Genomic DNA, 14,928 nt, shown 5'->3' with positions numbered 1-14,928 from the left:
ATCATTTAGTATTATCTAAGCCTCTCGCTCGTTCGGTTATTTTGTTATATATTTTACTATCTCGATCCACGATCAAAACATGGATAACCATTCACATCTCTTCCAAAACCCTTTAATCCTTATCGAAGGGGCTGTAGGCTCACAGTTTGCACACACACACACACACACACACACTCTCTCTCTCTCTCTCTCTCTCTCTCTCTCTCTCTCTCTCTCTCTCTCTCTCCCCACGCGAGTGACATTCGATGGCTTGGGAACCACCAGCCCCGAATGTCAAGAAAGGTGAGAAGTGAGCCCAGTCGAACAATGTTTGAGATATCCCCCTTGCCCGGCGGACCGTTAGGACCGGGTTTTGTGACCCTGAAGATTGAGGCATTGATCAGAGCCGAAGACAGCTATAATTCACAGATTATGGCGGTGCAAATCCTAGATGCCAGCCCTGATCTTGATGGTAGTTTCTTCTCTGCTAGTCGAACGGTTGTAGTCAAGATCTATGCCCGCTCTACGTTGACAATGGAGAAATCTGCGTGAGTTTATTTCGTAGCATGGATCGGTGCTACACCCATGATGCTCGCGCTTATGAGCTGCTTCCCTTTTACCATAGGTCTCGGGGAGATGAGTTGCCGGTTTCTCGTTACTATGGGTTATATCCGTTGATATCACAGGCAACTGGGACTCTTGCCATTCGACTGATCCTGCTTGAATATATAGGCGGAATGAACATTTCAGATGCGAACCAGGACATCTTCCTTCGCCTCCTATAAACACACCCACTAACAGATGATGAAGTCCATCGTCGACTCTGAAAGTTACCTCTTCGAACGCGATATATGGCTCCACAACGTGTGTCCCCGAAACATCATCGTCGCACAAGACGCTGACGTTGATTCATTCTCTAACCCGTCCTTTCCATGATCTCAATACCCAAAGACTCGTCTTTGTGGACCTCGCCTACACTCTCTTTAGACGCATGTGGGATAGTGCGAATCTCGAGGAGTGTAAGAACGACAGATGTCAAAACGCTATTTCTGAATTCTCAGATGTGAAATTGGAATATATGCCCTTTACCACTCCCTTTTCTTTTCTTTTGTTTTTTTTTTTTTTTTTTACAATTCTCTGTTGAAAACGAGCATCGTGTTTTTCTGCTACAGGTAAATGCCAGTAATGTTGGGCTCGGAATCAAAAGAACACGTTCTGTGTCTGAAGTTCAATTGGAAGTGAAACCAGTACGCGACTGTTCAATCTGGAAGACTCACGAACAGAGAAACGAATGTGTTCCCTTGGGGTAAAACTCGCCCAATTCTCATGATTGAGTACGTTGCACATCAGATCATCCTAATGGTGGAGTGCTGCAGAACTCCGCGGTGACAAGGATCCTTAGCTACCAGGTTATACATCTAGTCAATTTCTGATTCGGGAATGGACCGGACCCAGAATCTCGTTTTCATGACAAGCACCTCAATCAAGATATGACTGCCGGAAGCGTTACAAATTTGTTGTCGCAGAATTCTTTGTCTCTGCTCGGTTGGATTTCTGCCCACGGACCATTGTGCAGACAGTTCCACAAATGTTTGGTTGGAATAGTTGCCAGCCCTATACCATGGGTGGGCGAAAGAAGCCGCAGGTCGACGGACCGTGTCGAACCTTTGAATTCGCTGATATACGTTCCTTTGACCTAAAAATTTGCGGTCGTGGAAATAAAAAACGAGCAATGCGTTTCAATCGAATATTCCAATTCTTGGACGCTGCGCTAAACCACTCGAAAAGCATACAAACACTGAAGAACTCAGAAGAATACCAAGAGTCACAGGTATTAGTTGATTTCGTTGAGCATAAAAGTCGAGGAGGTTGATCACGGCCATATGCCAGAAGCTTCGATCCAGCCGTGCATCGCTACAGTTGGCGCTAGAATAGGGCAGTAGTGTGGCGGACGACACACTGTACTATTAGACTCCCAAAAACGCATAAATGCTTAAAACCGTTGTGTCAGAGCGGGATCGCTCGGTTTTAAACCTTCTTTTATCCCAAGAGACCACGACGTGTCCACTGATGGAGAACTTCGCCGAAGGTAATACCGAGAGAGTACAGATTATTGTGCATAGGGCCACGCTGCTGTTTATTGGTCTCATCGGTGATATACATACCAGGTGGACAGTGTCCTTGAAGAATGAGATCCTCTGGGCTTCAAGGCCTCATATCAATCGACTTGATGGCAGCCACGATGTCGTTAAACCTAATTTTAAGACTGTGTTACCTATGGGGAGTCTTGCGTTGGTAAAAACAACGATTTCAACGGGGGTTTCCCAACACTCGAATGACTGGTGGTATGTGCGCAAGTGTCTTCATTTAACATATGCTTTCACCTCCAATTTTCCTGTGCCTGGGTTTTTTAGGAGTCGTCGCGTTGATGTCTCGACGAGAAACAAGTTCCACTGGATGAACCCACAGACGGGGACCGTTCGAGGTCTTCTAGGCTTTGTTTCATAGATCTCAAATAAACGGAATTCACACATGACTTCGCTTACTTTCTTCAATATGAAAAATCCAGTGGCGCGCTCGTGGTGCATGATTAAGTGGAAGATCCGGCAAATGCCTGCAAATTAGTGCCTTTGGTCGTTATGCAATCTCGGACACTATTATGGTAAGGCACCATGGTTCAACAAAAAGCCATATCTTGAATGATCCCAGTGCCGATTTCTTTAACTTTCGGGAGCAATGCGAGGGCATGTAGTATGGATGAAAAGTATGTCTTTGTCTCGATATTCGACATGTCTTTTATAGCAGAGTTTGGCTTTGCGGTAAGGTAACTTGCCATTGAATGCCATTGAATGCCAGTGAACCAAAGAAAGAAATTCATGGACGATACGAACTGGAGATGGCCTGTAAACACCCATATGGGCGGTTTCTGATGGGAAACCTGGCATATTCGAGGTGCTTGCCATTATGATATCTTTTCAGGAAGATGATCTGTTTTCATGCTGATGGAGATGAGAGCTCGGTCTCCGTGCTGAGAGTGGTTAATGGTAGATGTTGGGTCTGGGGATGGTGAATAGTGATAGGAACGAAAAGAAGCCAAAGGTTTTTTTTTTTTTTTTTTTTTTGTCAATGAATGCCATAGGCCAGTTTAGACAGATTATGTGGGTTAGGTCTTTCGTATCATTGAACGGACCTGGCTACTTCCTGCTTAGGGCCAAGCGTCTACAGGTCAATAACGACGAGCGAGCATTAAATTAGAAGGACATGTCAGAAGATGTCTAATCCATATTCGTGCCTATTAAGCTCATCAATAAAATACAGCATGTATACATAGCACATAAAAGCCACTCAATAGCCAAAGTACATAAAATCCAATTCGCCCGCTTACCACGTCATGATCCTCATAAGCCGAACCAAAAAAAAAAAAGAAAAGAAAAGAAAAGAAACAGACAGAGACAGCAATCACCGATTAACCGGCTGAGCACCCAAAACCCAACCAATCCCACTAGCCAACCCCCCAGTCACCATGTTACTAACAACATCTCTCTTACGCATCCGGTCCTCGCTGTCTGCTTCACGATCGTCATCGCCATCCACCCAATCGTGTCCCGCAGGACGAGATGTCGACGTGCCAGCCGCCGCCATTCCGCGGAGAGGAAGTGTGTTCTTGTGAAGAGCCATGGCGGCGCCCCGGGCGACTTCGAAGAGTCCCATAGGCGCTTCTTCGTGGGAGCGGTTTTGTTGTTGCTGTTGTTGGTGGGCCCGCGCACGTCTGGCGTGTTGTTGCTTCGTTTCGAGTGCGTCTTGTTCGCTCTCACTGGGGCCAAATCCACCTGGGACCATGGAAACGGTGTCGCCTTTTGTGTCCCAGATTTCTTCTTCTTCGCTTTCTTGGGAACGGAGCACGCTCATTTCCTCGTCGCAGCGGCGCCAGGCGCCGAGTATCTCGGGGAGAGGGTCGGCGTATGGAACAAGGACTAATGCAAGGGAAAGAAGCTCCATGCGTTGGGAGAGCTGATTAATTTGGGATTGAAGGCTGGGAGGTGATGAGGTGGCGGGGGAGCGGTAGCGGCCTGCATTGTAGACCGCACGCCAGGAGATGTCATCCTTGATGGAGGTGGATGAGGGTGTCTGAGTAGCAAGACGTGTGAAAATGTAGGAGTATGCGGTGCCAAGATCGTCGGAAGCGAGGGCGGAGGATATAGCCAGGGAAATTACCCGTCGTTCGGCAATGATAGGTGCGTCCTCTTCAGAAATTGGAGTGTGCTCGTACGAGTCACTGTCCGATGGTGTGGGCGGAAAGCCTGCTGCAACCAAGTTCCGCCCAATAGAAAGAAGGTCATCCAGATTCGTATACCCCTTAGTATTCTGATCGAGTACCTTCTCAATCAGAGAGAGAGGATCCTGGTGAACCCGGATGCTGACTGGTTGGAACGGAACGCCGTGTTGCAATGTGAGCGAGTAGAATGACAAGGCATGTGTTGCTGAGATGAGAGCCTGGATCTGCTTGAATGACACAGAGTCGGGGAAGTGTGACTGGAAAGTTTGCAGGATATCGTATGCCTTTTTCATTCCTCCTCGTGTTCTGTTACCATTGCTAGCATTGTCGTAAGCCGTGGTGGTGGCGTCCTTTACAGCCACTTCAACCTGCGACGCTTGCAGAGGTGTTCTCAAATCTGTGTAAATGCTCACAGCTAGCTTGTATTCTAGGGAAATTAGCACTGAGCGTTCCAACTTTTGTGGGCCATGCTTACCCTTAACCTCCAATAACGCCTTCAAGATTTCTGTCTCTACAATATCCCGCGGGACTCTCCAGAAAAGACCGTGGTAAGATCGCTTTGTTTGCGTTTCTCCTGCCTGCCAGTTGTGAAGCCAAAGTAGTTGCTGGCGGATCTTCATCCAGTCGCGACCCGATTTTGTGCTCCTTGTGGTGGAAGATACGACGCTGCGCAGATCCAACAGTTGCACGTCCTCGCTGTTGTGGAGGCACATGTTTGCGGCGGCGCGACTGGTCACAGGATGGCCCAGTTCGCTCAATATCTCAAGAGAGGAAAGAATGGCGCCGAGGAATGATATCGAAGTGGCGGAGGGGCGTGTTAGGGAATTTGAAGACACTAATAAGGCGTTTTGTAATAACGACGCTCGCGATGTCGATGAAATCGTATTCGTATCATAGGTAACCGTGGAAAGTGGCGAGTCTGGCAAAGATCCTTCAAGACCCAGCTGTTGGGCAGTCCGAGTGACAATCTGTACACAACCCTCCAAAGTCTGCCCACTCGTATCAGAATTCGCGTAGACCACTGCAAGGCCACTTTGACCATGTCGGGCTTGCAAATCCGCCAACTCATCACCCTGGTATTGCCCATTTGCATCCCCATAACCTCCGAGGTCGACATCTTGAGGTCCCTTCCAGTCTGTATAGGCACCCACAACGCTCTTCAGGTCTACCAAACTCCGCGACAATAGCCATTCATTTACCGGACCCCATGCAGCATGCGAAGCTGTTCGCGGTCGATACGGTCCTTGAGTAACCGTGGCAGATCCACGCTGCGCCGCTTCGTTGAGCCTCCGTCGTTTCGACCTATTGCTGCCATGAATCCAGGGACCAATGAGTCCGCGCAAGTTCTTGACTAAATCCATGTTGTCGCTGTGAGATCCTGTCATCGAAAGGAGCACATTGACAGCCGTCTGATCGTCCAAAGACTCAATCACATCCAGCGAGAAGGTTCCATCTTGGTCGGGGTAATATTCGTAGTTTAAGCGGAGTAGGGGTATCAGGCTGGAGATGAACCACGTGCATAAGACCGGCGAGCGTTCGTAGAAAGGCAGTAGGAGTTCAAGGATGAAGGGTTGAAGAGAAGTTTCGGCGTCAATTCTATGCGCGCGATGGATGAGGAATTGGGTTAAGAGGTCTGTCGTATCGTCACTGTCGTCGTCGTCGCGATATTTCAGCGGCAGTAAACGGAGCTTCCGTACACGTTTCCTCGCAGCTGCTTCTGACAAATCTTTGACGGGCGACAAATCAATATAGTCCTCCGACAGCTCTGACAAAGACGAAAAGGTATCAACAAGCTCCTGAAGCACAGGCGTATAGTACTGAGGCTCTATACTTTCGGGAAGGAAGGTCAAAAGGAGGCGTAGAACACGCTCTAAAGGAAGGTAGCCGGGAAACTGCGCCTGGAGTCGCGGAAGGGCAGCAACCTGGCCACTAGCACAGAGATGCGAGGCCAAAAGAATCGCGTGAGCACCAGACAGGCCCGCGAGCACGGCCATGTTGAATTAAATCGTAGACATTTAAGTTAATTGCTCGTAGAGGGCGATGTGGCCGGAGACGTCAAGCGGCGGACGCTCGGACCAATCAACAGCCGAACCTCCGTCCGCAATCCAACCTCAACTCCCTCTCCTACGCTTCCCACGCTAAAAGACCCCTCCATTTTTGACAGTTCTACGTGCTTCTCTTCAGGTTCATTCATAATGGCGTCTGGTTACGGTCTCAATGGCGGTATGTGTTTCTCGGTTTGCCCTTTTAGCGGTCGATTTTCTTTTTTCAGCCGGTCATAATGGCCGGGTGTGGCGCCGTGCCTGTTTTTGTTTCTCCCCCAAGGGACGTGCCGGAGGCTAACAGTACTCTTATTTAGGTCCTTCCCGTTGCTATGGTTTTTGGCAGGAAGTCCTTGGTTGCTACGTCGTCAATTCCGGCGAGGGCGAGACCGGCAAGAAGAAGTGCATGCCCGCATTGGAGGACTACTACGAGTGTCTGCACCACAGAAAAGAGGTACGCTCCGATTTGGCTCGAATGGATAGAGATGAGTGAATGGATACAAAGCCCGTTAATGGTTCAAGATGGAACTTTCGCGGGACGCGGGGAAATGAACATTTGAACAGAATGGCTTCTGACGACCGGTATCATGACAACAGGCTCTCCGCACGATGAAGATGCAGGCTGCCTACCGCAAGGCCGAAGCTGCACACCCCCGTGAGAACGCGCCTAAGGCGGAACAGATTCGTAGTCTGGGGTTGTTAGGGAATGAAGAACAGTCGGCAGATGTGTTGGCGAAGGCGTCATGAAGGAGGATGCGCATACCCGGGATACGGTGGATTTGTTACTTTACGTTTGCGCGTCTTTGTTTTTTACTCCATGCCATGGATTATGGGACTGTATAGAATGGACTATTCAATTTCGAGCTGTACGGAGTACTCTGTAGATGACTGAATATATATATCTGGGACAATGTTACATTGCCGGCTCAACTGTGCACCAACAATTTTGATAAACGACCGCGATATTTGCTCAACATTCTTTTTCTAGACTACTACGTGGACATAGACATTGCACGAGGTTTCGTTGCGTCCGTAAACATCATGACGGCATCAGAAATACGCGAGGCCTGATTGGGACGTTGTTGCTGCCTTGTGTACGAGGCAGCAACGAGTCACGCCTAAGGCAACGACATACTGGATGCGTACAACTGGAGAACTAAAGCTCCATGCGGCTGAGCTTGAACCAAGAATAATGACCGAAGCTAACATAGCTGCCATATTCTGTGCATTAATCCCGTACAATTTTAGGCAGTTCACTCTCCATTCTGCAGAATGATTTTCAAAGTATGTGTCCGTGCTGATGACTGGCAGACAATACTCTGGTATCTTGGCATACTATGCTTTGTTCTCTCTATAAATAAACAGTGAAGAACAGCAATACTCTAGTTACTCTGTACATAGAAGAGTACTCTTATTAACTATTTCATGAGCAAGAGAGATGGCATAATTTCGTCGATCGCGGCGGGCAGGGGCGGTCACGTGCTATAGGAAAACCTTTACGGGGCGTGGGTCACACCTTACCCGTTACAGCCTAGCGTGCAGGGCCCAAACATGGGCCGAAGCAGGCCCCAATGATATAAACCCGGCGGCGTGACCTCGAACGGAGCATCAGTCGTTGTTGACCTGCGCGCGCGTCTCTTAGCCGGTTTCCCTATTACGCTTATCCCTACCCACTCTCTGCGTGATTTCACGGTGGCATTTTACTCCCGTGCTATCATTGCTTATCTGGGGGTTTGATTTGCCCTTTTTTTTTTTTTTTTTTTTTTTATAACTTTTACTTTATTCCTTCACCCCCCGTTTCCGATGGCTGCGTCGTGGGTGTAACATCCCCGGTATACATACTTTCATACCATACATACGCTTACCTCCTACTATTTTAGTGCCTCTTACTTAATCCCTTTGGCTTGACTGTCGACGGTTGTTTGGAGGCACTTTTCTCTTCACTTTGTTGTTCTTTTTCGTGACTTTCTTTTTTTTCTTTTTTTTTTTTCTTTTCTGGTTGATACCCCATTACTTTTTGTGCCTGTAATATTATTTGTTGTTTTTATGCTTGACTCGCAGTGACGACCATGACTTCCAGGTATGGCTTTTCCGTCCGTCCAATCCCGTACTGCCATCACGTCGCGCTAACCTGTTTCCGTTTAGACTTGATCGTCTCGTCACGTGAGTACCCACCGCCAATTCCTGCGACAGCCAGCCAATCAGCATCCACTAATCATAAGTTCACAGATTACTCGAGACTGGCAGCACGCCTGTCATTCGCAACACAGCTGCCCAGCAACTGGCTGACGTACAGAAACAGCATCCAGATGAGCTTTTCAACCTTCTTGGACGGATCCTGCCATATCTCAGATCAAAGTCATGGGACACCCGGACAGCTTCTGCTAAGGCTATCGGCCTGATCGTCTCTAACGCTGAGGTCTTCGATCCTAACCAAGACGACGGCCAGGAGATTAAAAAGGCGGATGAGGATGTGGACGAGGTTGAGATCAAGCCAGAAAATCAATCACGTACAGATGATGGGTTGCTCCGATTAGAACAGTTGGATCTTACCTCGATTCTCAGATATGGCCACCGGTTACTGGGGAGCGCGGGCAAGGAGTACGAGTGGTCGCTGTCATCCATGGATCCGGCAACGCGACTACAACATCAAAAGAAGACACTCACCTCCCGTTTGGGGCTCGCGGGCGAGTATATCGAGGAGGACCTGATTGACGATAATGATCTTGTCAACAAGCCAGCATTGACTCCCAAGATTGATACGTCTGTCCCTACCCTCACTAAAGACAACAGTTTGCAGAGCGCGGTCGCTTCACCCAGTGAAGCTGCCAACGGCGAGGAGCCCGGCCTGAGTAAACGGCAGCTGAACCAACTCAAACGGAAGAACAAGCAGAGTGCCAAGTTGGGAGCCAACAAAGTCCGTGTGGTTGACATTTCCTCGTCCCGGAAGCCATCAGATAGCGCCCCTACTCCGACAGTGTCGACACCCCATCCGATCAAGTCCGAAAGCAACGGGGAGGAGAAGAATGGTGACACCAAACCCGACTACTTCTCGCTCGATCGAAGTGGCGATGACGACGACTCGAAGATCGTCACGGAGTTCAAAGGTGTCGAAACACCGGAAAAACCTCTATTGGAACCGGAATTGGTAGAGGAGGGTACTCCGGTTGGATGGCCGTTTGAGCACATGTGCGATTTCCTCATGATGGACATCTTTGATCCGAACTGGGAGGTTCGTCATGGTGCAGCTGTGGGCCTCAGAGAGGTTGTTCGAGTCCAAGGAGCAGGTGCTGGGCGTTTACAGGACAAGAGCCGAGTCGAGAACGATATTCTAAACCGGAAGTGGTTGGATGATTTGGCCTGTCGCCTTCTTTGCGTCCTCATGCTCGACCGTTTTGGTGATTACATTTCAGATAACGTTGTTGCTCCAATTCGGGAGACTGTTGGTCAAACGCTAGGTGCGCTTTTGTCCCAATTACCCCCGCGATCCGTCGTCACTGTTTATCAATGCCTGTACCGGATCATCATGCAAACCGATGTGGGCCTCGAACGTCCAATCTGGGAAGTCTGCCATGGTGGAATGATTGGTCTCAGGTACTTGGTTGCCGTCCGCAAAGACCTGCTCGTCAAGGACTCGAACCTTATGGATGGCATTTTACAAGCCGTTATGAAAGGCCTGGGCGATTATGACGACGACGTGCGTGCCGTCAGTGCAGCAACCCTCGTCCCGATGGCGGAGGAATTTGTCACGTCCCGCACAAGTTCGCTGGGATTGTTGATGAACATCGTCTGGGACTGTCTTTCAAATTTGCAGGATGATCTTAGCGCCAGTACGGGTTCCGTGATGGATCTCCTGGCGAAGCTCTGCACATTCCGTGAAGTCCTTGACGCCATGAAAGCAAATGCAGCCGACAACCCAGAATCTTCCTTCGGCAAACTGGTTCCCCGTCTATATCCCTTCCTCCGCCACACAATTACCAGCGTCCGTTCCGCTGTTCTCCGAGCTCTCATGACATTCTTGCAGCTGGAAGGCGAGGGCACAAATGATTGGGTAGACGGCAAGGCATTGCGCCTGATATTCCAGAATTTGCTGGTCGAGCGCAATGAGGGTGTTTTGAAGCAGTCTCTTCAAGTCTGGTCGGAATTGCTCAAGGCTCTTGAAATCCGTGGATGCTTCAAGTCAGAGACGGAGCTGTCGAGTAGCATTCAGCCCCTCGTCACATTAGCCATGGGACCATTTGGTGTTCCTCGATACCCCATTCCTATGAACGCCTCGCTCTTCATCAAGCCCTCCGGCTTGCCTTACCCAATGAGTGCTGCCGCTCCCGCCAAATCGTCCCCAAGCTCGAACAACTCAACCTCCGAACCAGGCAAAGGACGCAAACGCAAATTCGAAAAGAAAGACGTACCCCCGCCACCTCCGACATCTTCAGCCCATAATGTCGACGGTCATATGCTACAGGGTGATATCGACTTGGTCGGTGCGGATACGATGCTGCGGTCCAAAATCTATGCTTCTAAGGCTCTTGGCGAACTGTTGTTTTTCTGGGACAAGTCTCACCTCTCTAGTCTGTGGCAGCCGGTCATAGAAGGCCTGGATAATTCCGCTTCTACCTCGCAGCTCTCAGCAGCCATGATCGTGGAGGAGTATGCGCGATTCATGGGACCGAGCAGCAAGTACACCGAATTGCTATGCGAGCGTGTCCGTCCGATTGTTGAGGGAGATCGCCCGGCGTGGTATAGCGATGTGGCCTGCTACCTTCATGTGGCACGGGCTCAGTGTCACTCGCTTCTCAGTGCGTTTAGGGACCACGCCCATGTTCCATCATCGAAATTGCCTGTTCTGGCGGTGATTGTTCAAGGCGATACCGAAGCCGGTCCAAATGCATTTTCTTTGGCAGATGCTGAGCGTGTGATCGGACCTGATTTCGAGCGACTGAAGAGGGGTTTGGCCCCTGCTCAGCGCATTACGGCTCTTCAAGTTCTGAATGATACCCGCGCGACCACGGAATCCGCTATCAATGAAGCCAGGGATATCAGAGAACGGAGAGATCTGCGTATCCGGGCCGCGGGTGCAGGCGCGTTGGTTGCACTCCGCGATATCCCCAAGAAGCCTGGTCACATCATCAAGGGTATGATGGACAGCGTCAAGAAGGAAGAAAATGCCGAGTTACAGCAGCGCTCCGCCACCGCAGTCGCATCCTTGGTTGAGCACTACACAATGGCCGCAAAGCGTGGACCAGTAGACAAAGTCATCGGAAACTTGGTCAAATACTGCTGCGTCGACACTTCTGAAACCCCCGAATTCCATCACCACGCACAACTCGAGAAATCTATCCTTTCCCTCCGCAAGGAAGAAGATCGACGCGACCATCCCGATGCAGCCAAGTTCGAAAGAGAGGCCAAGGAAGCCAGAATCATGCGCAGAGGTGCAAAGGAAGCCCTCGAACAACTTACTGTCAACTTTGGACCTGCACTTCTGGAGAAGGTCCCCAACCTTGCGTCTTTGATTGAACGGCCATTGAGAGATTCTCTTTCTGGGGAGCTCCCGCAGAACATCCGCGATCCGGACAACGAACTTGGTCAGGAGGTTGTCGATGGGTTGTCTACTCTCCGTGCTTTGCTGCCTAAATTCGATACCGGCCTTTACCCGTGGGTTATTGAACTTTTGCCTATCGTTGTTAAAGCGGTGCAGTGTGAGTTGTCGGTCATTCGGTATGCTGCTGCCAAGTGCTTCGCCACAGCATGCAGTGTTATGAACGTTGATGGTATGACGATGTTAGTTGAGAAGGTTCTTCCGTCTATCAACAATGCGTTCGATGTCCACCACCGACAAGGAGTGGTAGAATGCATCTATCACCTTATCCATGTGATGGAAGATGGTATCCTGCCCTATGTCATTTTCCTTGTCGTTCCTGTTCTTGGAAGAATGAGCGATTCCGACAATGATGTGCGCTTGTTAGCTACAACGTCGTTCGCAACACTGGTCAAGCTCGTTCCTCTTGAAGCGGGTATTCCCGACCCCCCAGGTTTCTCTGAAGAAATGCTCAAGGGACGTGATCGTGAAAGGAAGTTCATGGCACAGATGCTCGATGTCCGGAAGGTGGAGGAATTCAAAGTCCCAGTTGCGATCAAGGCAGAACTCAGACCTTACCAACAGGAAGGTGTCAACTGGCTCGCGTTCCTCAACCGGTACAACCTTCACGGTATTCTGTGTGACGATATGGGTCTTGGCAAGACTCTGCAGACCATTTGTATTGTCGCTAGTGACCACCATATGCGAGCCGAGGAATTCGAACGCACACAAGCAAACGATGTCAGAAAGTTGCCATCTTTGATCATTTGTCCTCCGTCGCTGTCTGGTCACTGGCAGCAGGAGGTGAAGCAATACGCCCCGTTCCTTAATTGTGTCGCCTATGTTGGACCTCCCGCGGAGCGCTCGAGACTGCAGGCTGAACTCGCAAAATCAGATGTCGTTGTGACTTCCTATGATATCTGCCGGAATGACAACGACGTGCTCAATCCGATTACCTGGAACTACTGTGTTCTGGATGAGGGTCACTTGATCAAGAATCCCAAGGCGAAGGTTACGTTAGCGTTGAAGCGTCTTACGAGCAACCACCGCTTGGTTCTTTCCGGAACTCCAATCCAGAACAATGTCTTGGAATTGTGGTCACTGTTCGATTTCCTGATGCCTGGGTTCCTGGGAACCGAGAAGGTCTTCTTGGAGCGGTTCGCGAAACCTATTTCTGCCAGTCGGTTTAGCAAATCGTCTTCCAAGGAACAAGAGGCTGGGGCGCTGGCAATCGAAGCCCTCCACAAGCAAGTCCTTCCATTCCTGCTCCGTCGTCTGAAGGAGGAAGTTTTGAATGACCTGCCTCCCAAGATCATCCAAAACTATTACTGCGACCCCAGTGAACTCCAAAAGAGACTCTTTGAAGACTTCACAAAGAAAGAACAAAAAGAACTCCAGCAAAAAGTCGGCAGCTCCGAAAAGAACGACAAGGAACACATCTTCCAAGCCCTACAGTATATGCGCCGTCTCTGCAACTCGCCCGCTCTAGTTGTCAAAGAAGGCCACAAGCAATACAACGAAGTCCAAACCTACCTCACCAAGAAACAATCTCAAATCCGTGACGTCTCTCACGCCCCCAAACTCGCTGCCCTCCGCGATTTACTTACCGACTGCGGCATCGGCATCAACCCACCCGCAGAAGGCGAACTCAGCACCGGCGCCAGCTACGTCAGCCCGCACCGTGCTCTCGTCTTCTGCCAAATGAAAGAAATGCTGGACATCGTGCAGAGCGAAGTTTTCCGCAAACTCCTCCCATCCGTGCAATACCTCCGTCTGGACGGTAGCGTTGAGGCCACTAAGCGCCAGGATATCGTGAACAAGTTTAACTCAGATCCTAGCTACGATGTGCTGCTATTGACGACGAGTGTTGGTGGTCTGGGATTGAACCTGACGGGGGCTGATACGGTGATTTTCGTGGAACATGATTGGAATCCGCAGAAGGATATTCAGGCCATGGACCGTGCACACCGTATCGGTCAGAAGAAGGTCGTTAATGTTTATCGGTTGATTACTCGTGGTACCCTCGAGGAGAAGATTTTGAAGTACGCTCCCCTTCTTTACCCTCCCTACTATTTTATTCATCCATGCTAACAAAAACAGCTTGCAACGCTTCAAAATCGACGTCGCAAGCACAGTCGTCAACCAACAAAACGCAGGCCTAGGTTCCATGGACACAGACCAACTCCTCGACCTTTTCAACCTCGGCGAAACAGCCGACCACGCCGAGAAGCCCTCCGCAGACACCACAACTACCGCGGCAGGTAATGAAGTCGACATGGTGGATATTGACGGCGAGGTCAAGGAGAAGGGGAAGAAAGGGTGGCTGGATGATTTGGGCGAGTTGTGGGATGAGAGGCAGTACCAAGAGGAGTATAATTTGGATTCGTTTTTGGCGAGTATGAAGGGATGACCTACTTTTCGAGTAAGTGGGTGAGGAGGTTCGGTGTTTGAACTGAAGAGAGTGGATGAAATGGAGGAAGGGGAAAAAATGAAATGATGCTTATGAAACGAATTGCAACTAATTCTAATACAGCCGCGAGTGGTGAGCGAGTGCAGGGGAACAGAACTACCGAAAAAAGAAGACAAGAGATGGAGATGAAATGAATGTATGCCTTTGCGATGCCTCTTTTCCTTTTTTGCTTTATCAGTGTATTTTTACTCCCTTTTTTATTTTTTCCTATTGTTTATACATAGAATCCCAGATTCTACGAATATTTATTTATTTATTTTTTGGGTCGGTTAGTTGCCACCGGGTTTGAGGGTTATGAACGGAATGGAATGTATTTTACTTTCATTTGCTCTTTGGTCTGATAAGTTGGATTTGATGTGCAGAGTAGACGGCCGTCTACTAGAGACAGACACCCATGTGCCAAACTAGTTAAGAAACAGACCTTATCATAATCATTCATTCATTCAATAATTCAATTAACAAACCAAACCAATTCGATTCAATTTATCATACTCTGACATGCACGAGTGGTTATCATGATTCCAATGTCGACCCTCCTCGATTGCCAAGGACAAATCGAGGACTGACATCCAAGACGAACAAAAAC

General features: G+C 49.4%; 4 protein-coding genes across 4 annotated transcripts; 3 read left to right on the top strand and 1 right to left on the bottom strand.

The window, feature by feature from the left end:
- Nucleotides 1-306: 306 nt before the first annotated feature.
- EURHEDRAFT_378227 (uncharacterized protein) lies at nt 307-764 on the top strand (the record flags this gene model as incomplete). The annotated part of the gene is made up of 2 exons (XM_040779050.1): nt 307-527; nt 605-764. The coding sequence occupies 2 exons, from the start codon at nt 307-309 to the stop codon at nt 762-764; spliced, it is 381 nt and encodes a 126-aa protein (XP_040638031.1).
- A 2,674-nt stretch (nt 765-3,438) lies between these two features.
- On the bottom strand, nt 3,439-6,249 carry EURHEDRAFT_515923 (secretory pathway Sec39 family protein; the record flags this gene model as incomplete). The annotated part of the gene is made up of 2 exons (XM_040786427.1): nt 3,439-4,682; nt 4,731-6,249. 2 exons carry the CDS (start codon nt 6,247-6,249, stop codon nt 3,439-3,441), a joined length of 2,763 nt encoding a protein of 920 aa, XP_040638030.1.
- A 112-nt stretch (nt 6,250-6,361) lies between these two features.
- On the top strand, nt 6,362-7,232 carry EURHEDRAFT_413141 (uncharacterized protein). The gene is made up of 3 exons (XM_040782098.1): nt 6,362-6,478; nt 6,615-6,751; nt 6,895-7,232. The coding sequence occupies exons 1-3, from the start codon at nt 6,451-6,453 to the stop codon at nt 7,042-7,044; spliced, it is 315 nt and encodes a 104-aa protein (XP_040638029.1). The 5' UTR covers nt 6,362-6,450; the 3' UTR covers nt 7,045-7,232.
- Nucleotides 7,233-8,366: 1,134 nt separating this feature from the next.
- Nucleotides 8,367-14,282, top strand: EURHEDRAFT_378224 (DNA-binding ATPase; the record flags this gene model as incomplete). The annotated part of the gene is made up of 4 exons (XM_040779049.1): nt 8,367-8,377; nt 8,443-8,460; nt 8,527-13,914; nt 13,973-14,282. 4 exons carry the CDS (start codon nt 8,367-8,369, stop codon nt 14,280-14,282), a joined length of 5,727 nt encoding a protein of 1,908 aa, XP_040638028.1.
- Between the last annotated feature and the right edge of the window lie 646 nt (nt 14,283-14,928).

Source organism: Aspergillus ruber (genome assembly GCF_000600275.1).
Source record: "Aspergillus ruber CBS 135680 unplaced genomic scaffold scaffold00016, whole genome shotgun sequence".
NCBI classification, from domain to species: Eukaryota; Fungi; Ascomycota; class Eurotiomycetes; order Eurotiales; family Aspergillaceae; genus Aspergillus; species Aspergillus ruber.
The sequence above is the reverse complement of the archived record's forward strand: the minus strand, read 5'-3'. Positions and strand labels throughout refer to the sequence as shown.

Coding starts and splice junctions, on each gene's coding strand:
- EURHEDRAFT_413141 (XM_040782098.1), top strand. CDS start 6,451: ATGGCGTCTGGTTACGGTCTCAATGGCG. Junction 6,479..6,614: donor TGGTTACGGTCTCAATGGCG/GTATGTGTTTCT, acceptor ACTCTTATTTAG/GTCCTTCCCGTTGCTATGGT. Junction 6,752..6,894: donor GTCTGCACCACAGAAAAGAG/GTACGCTCCGAT, acceptor TCATGACAACAG/GCTCTCCGCACGATGAAGAT.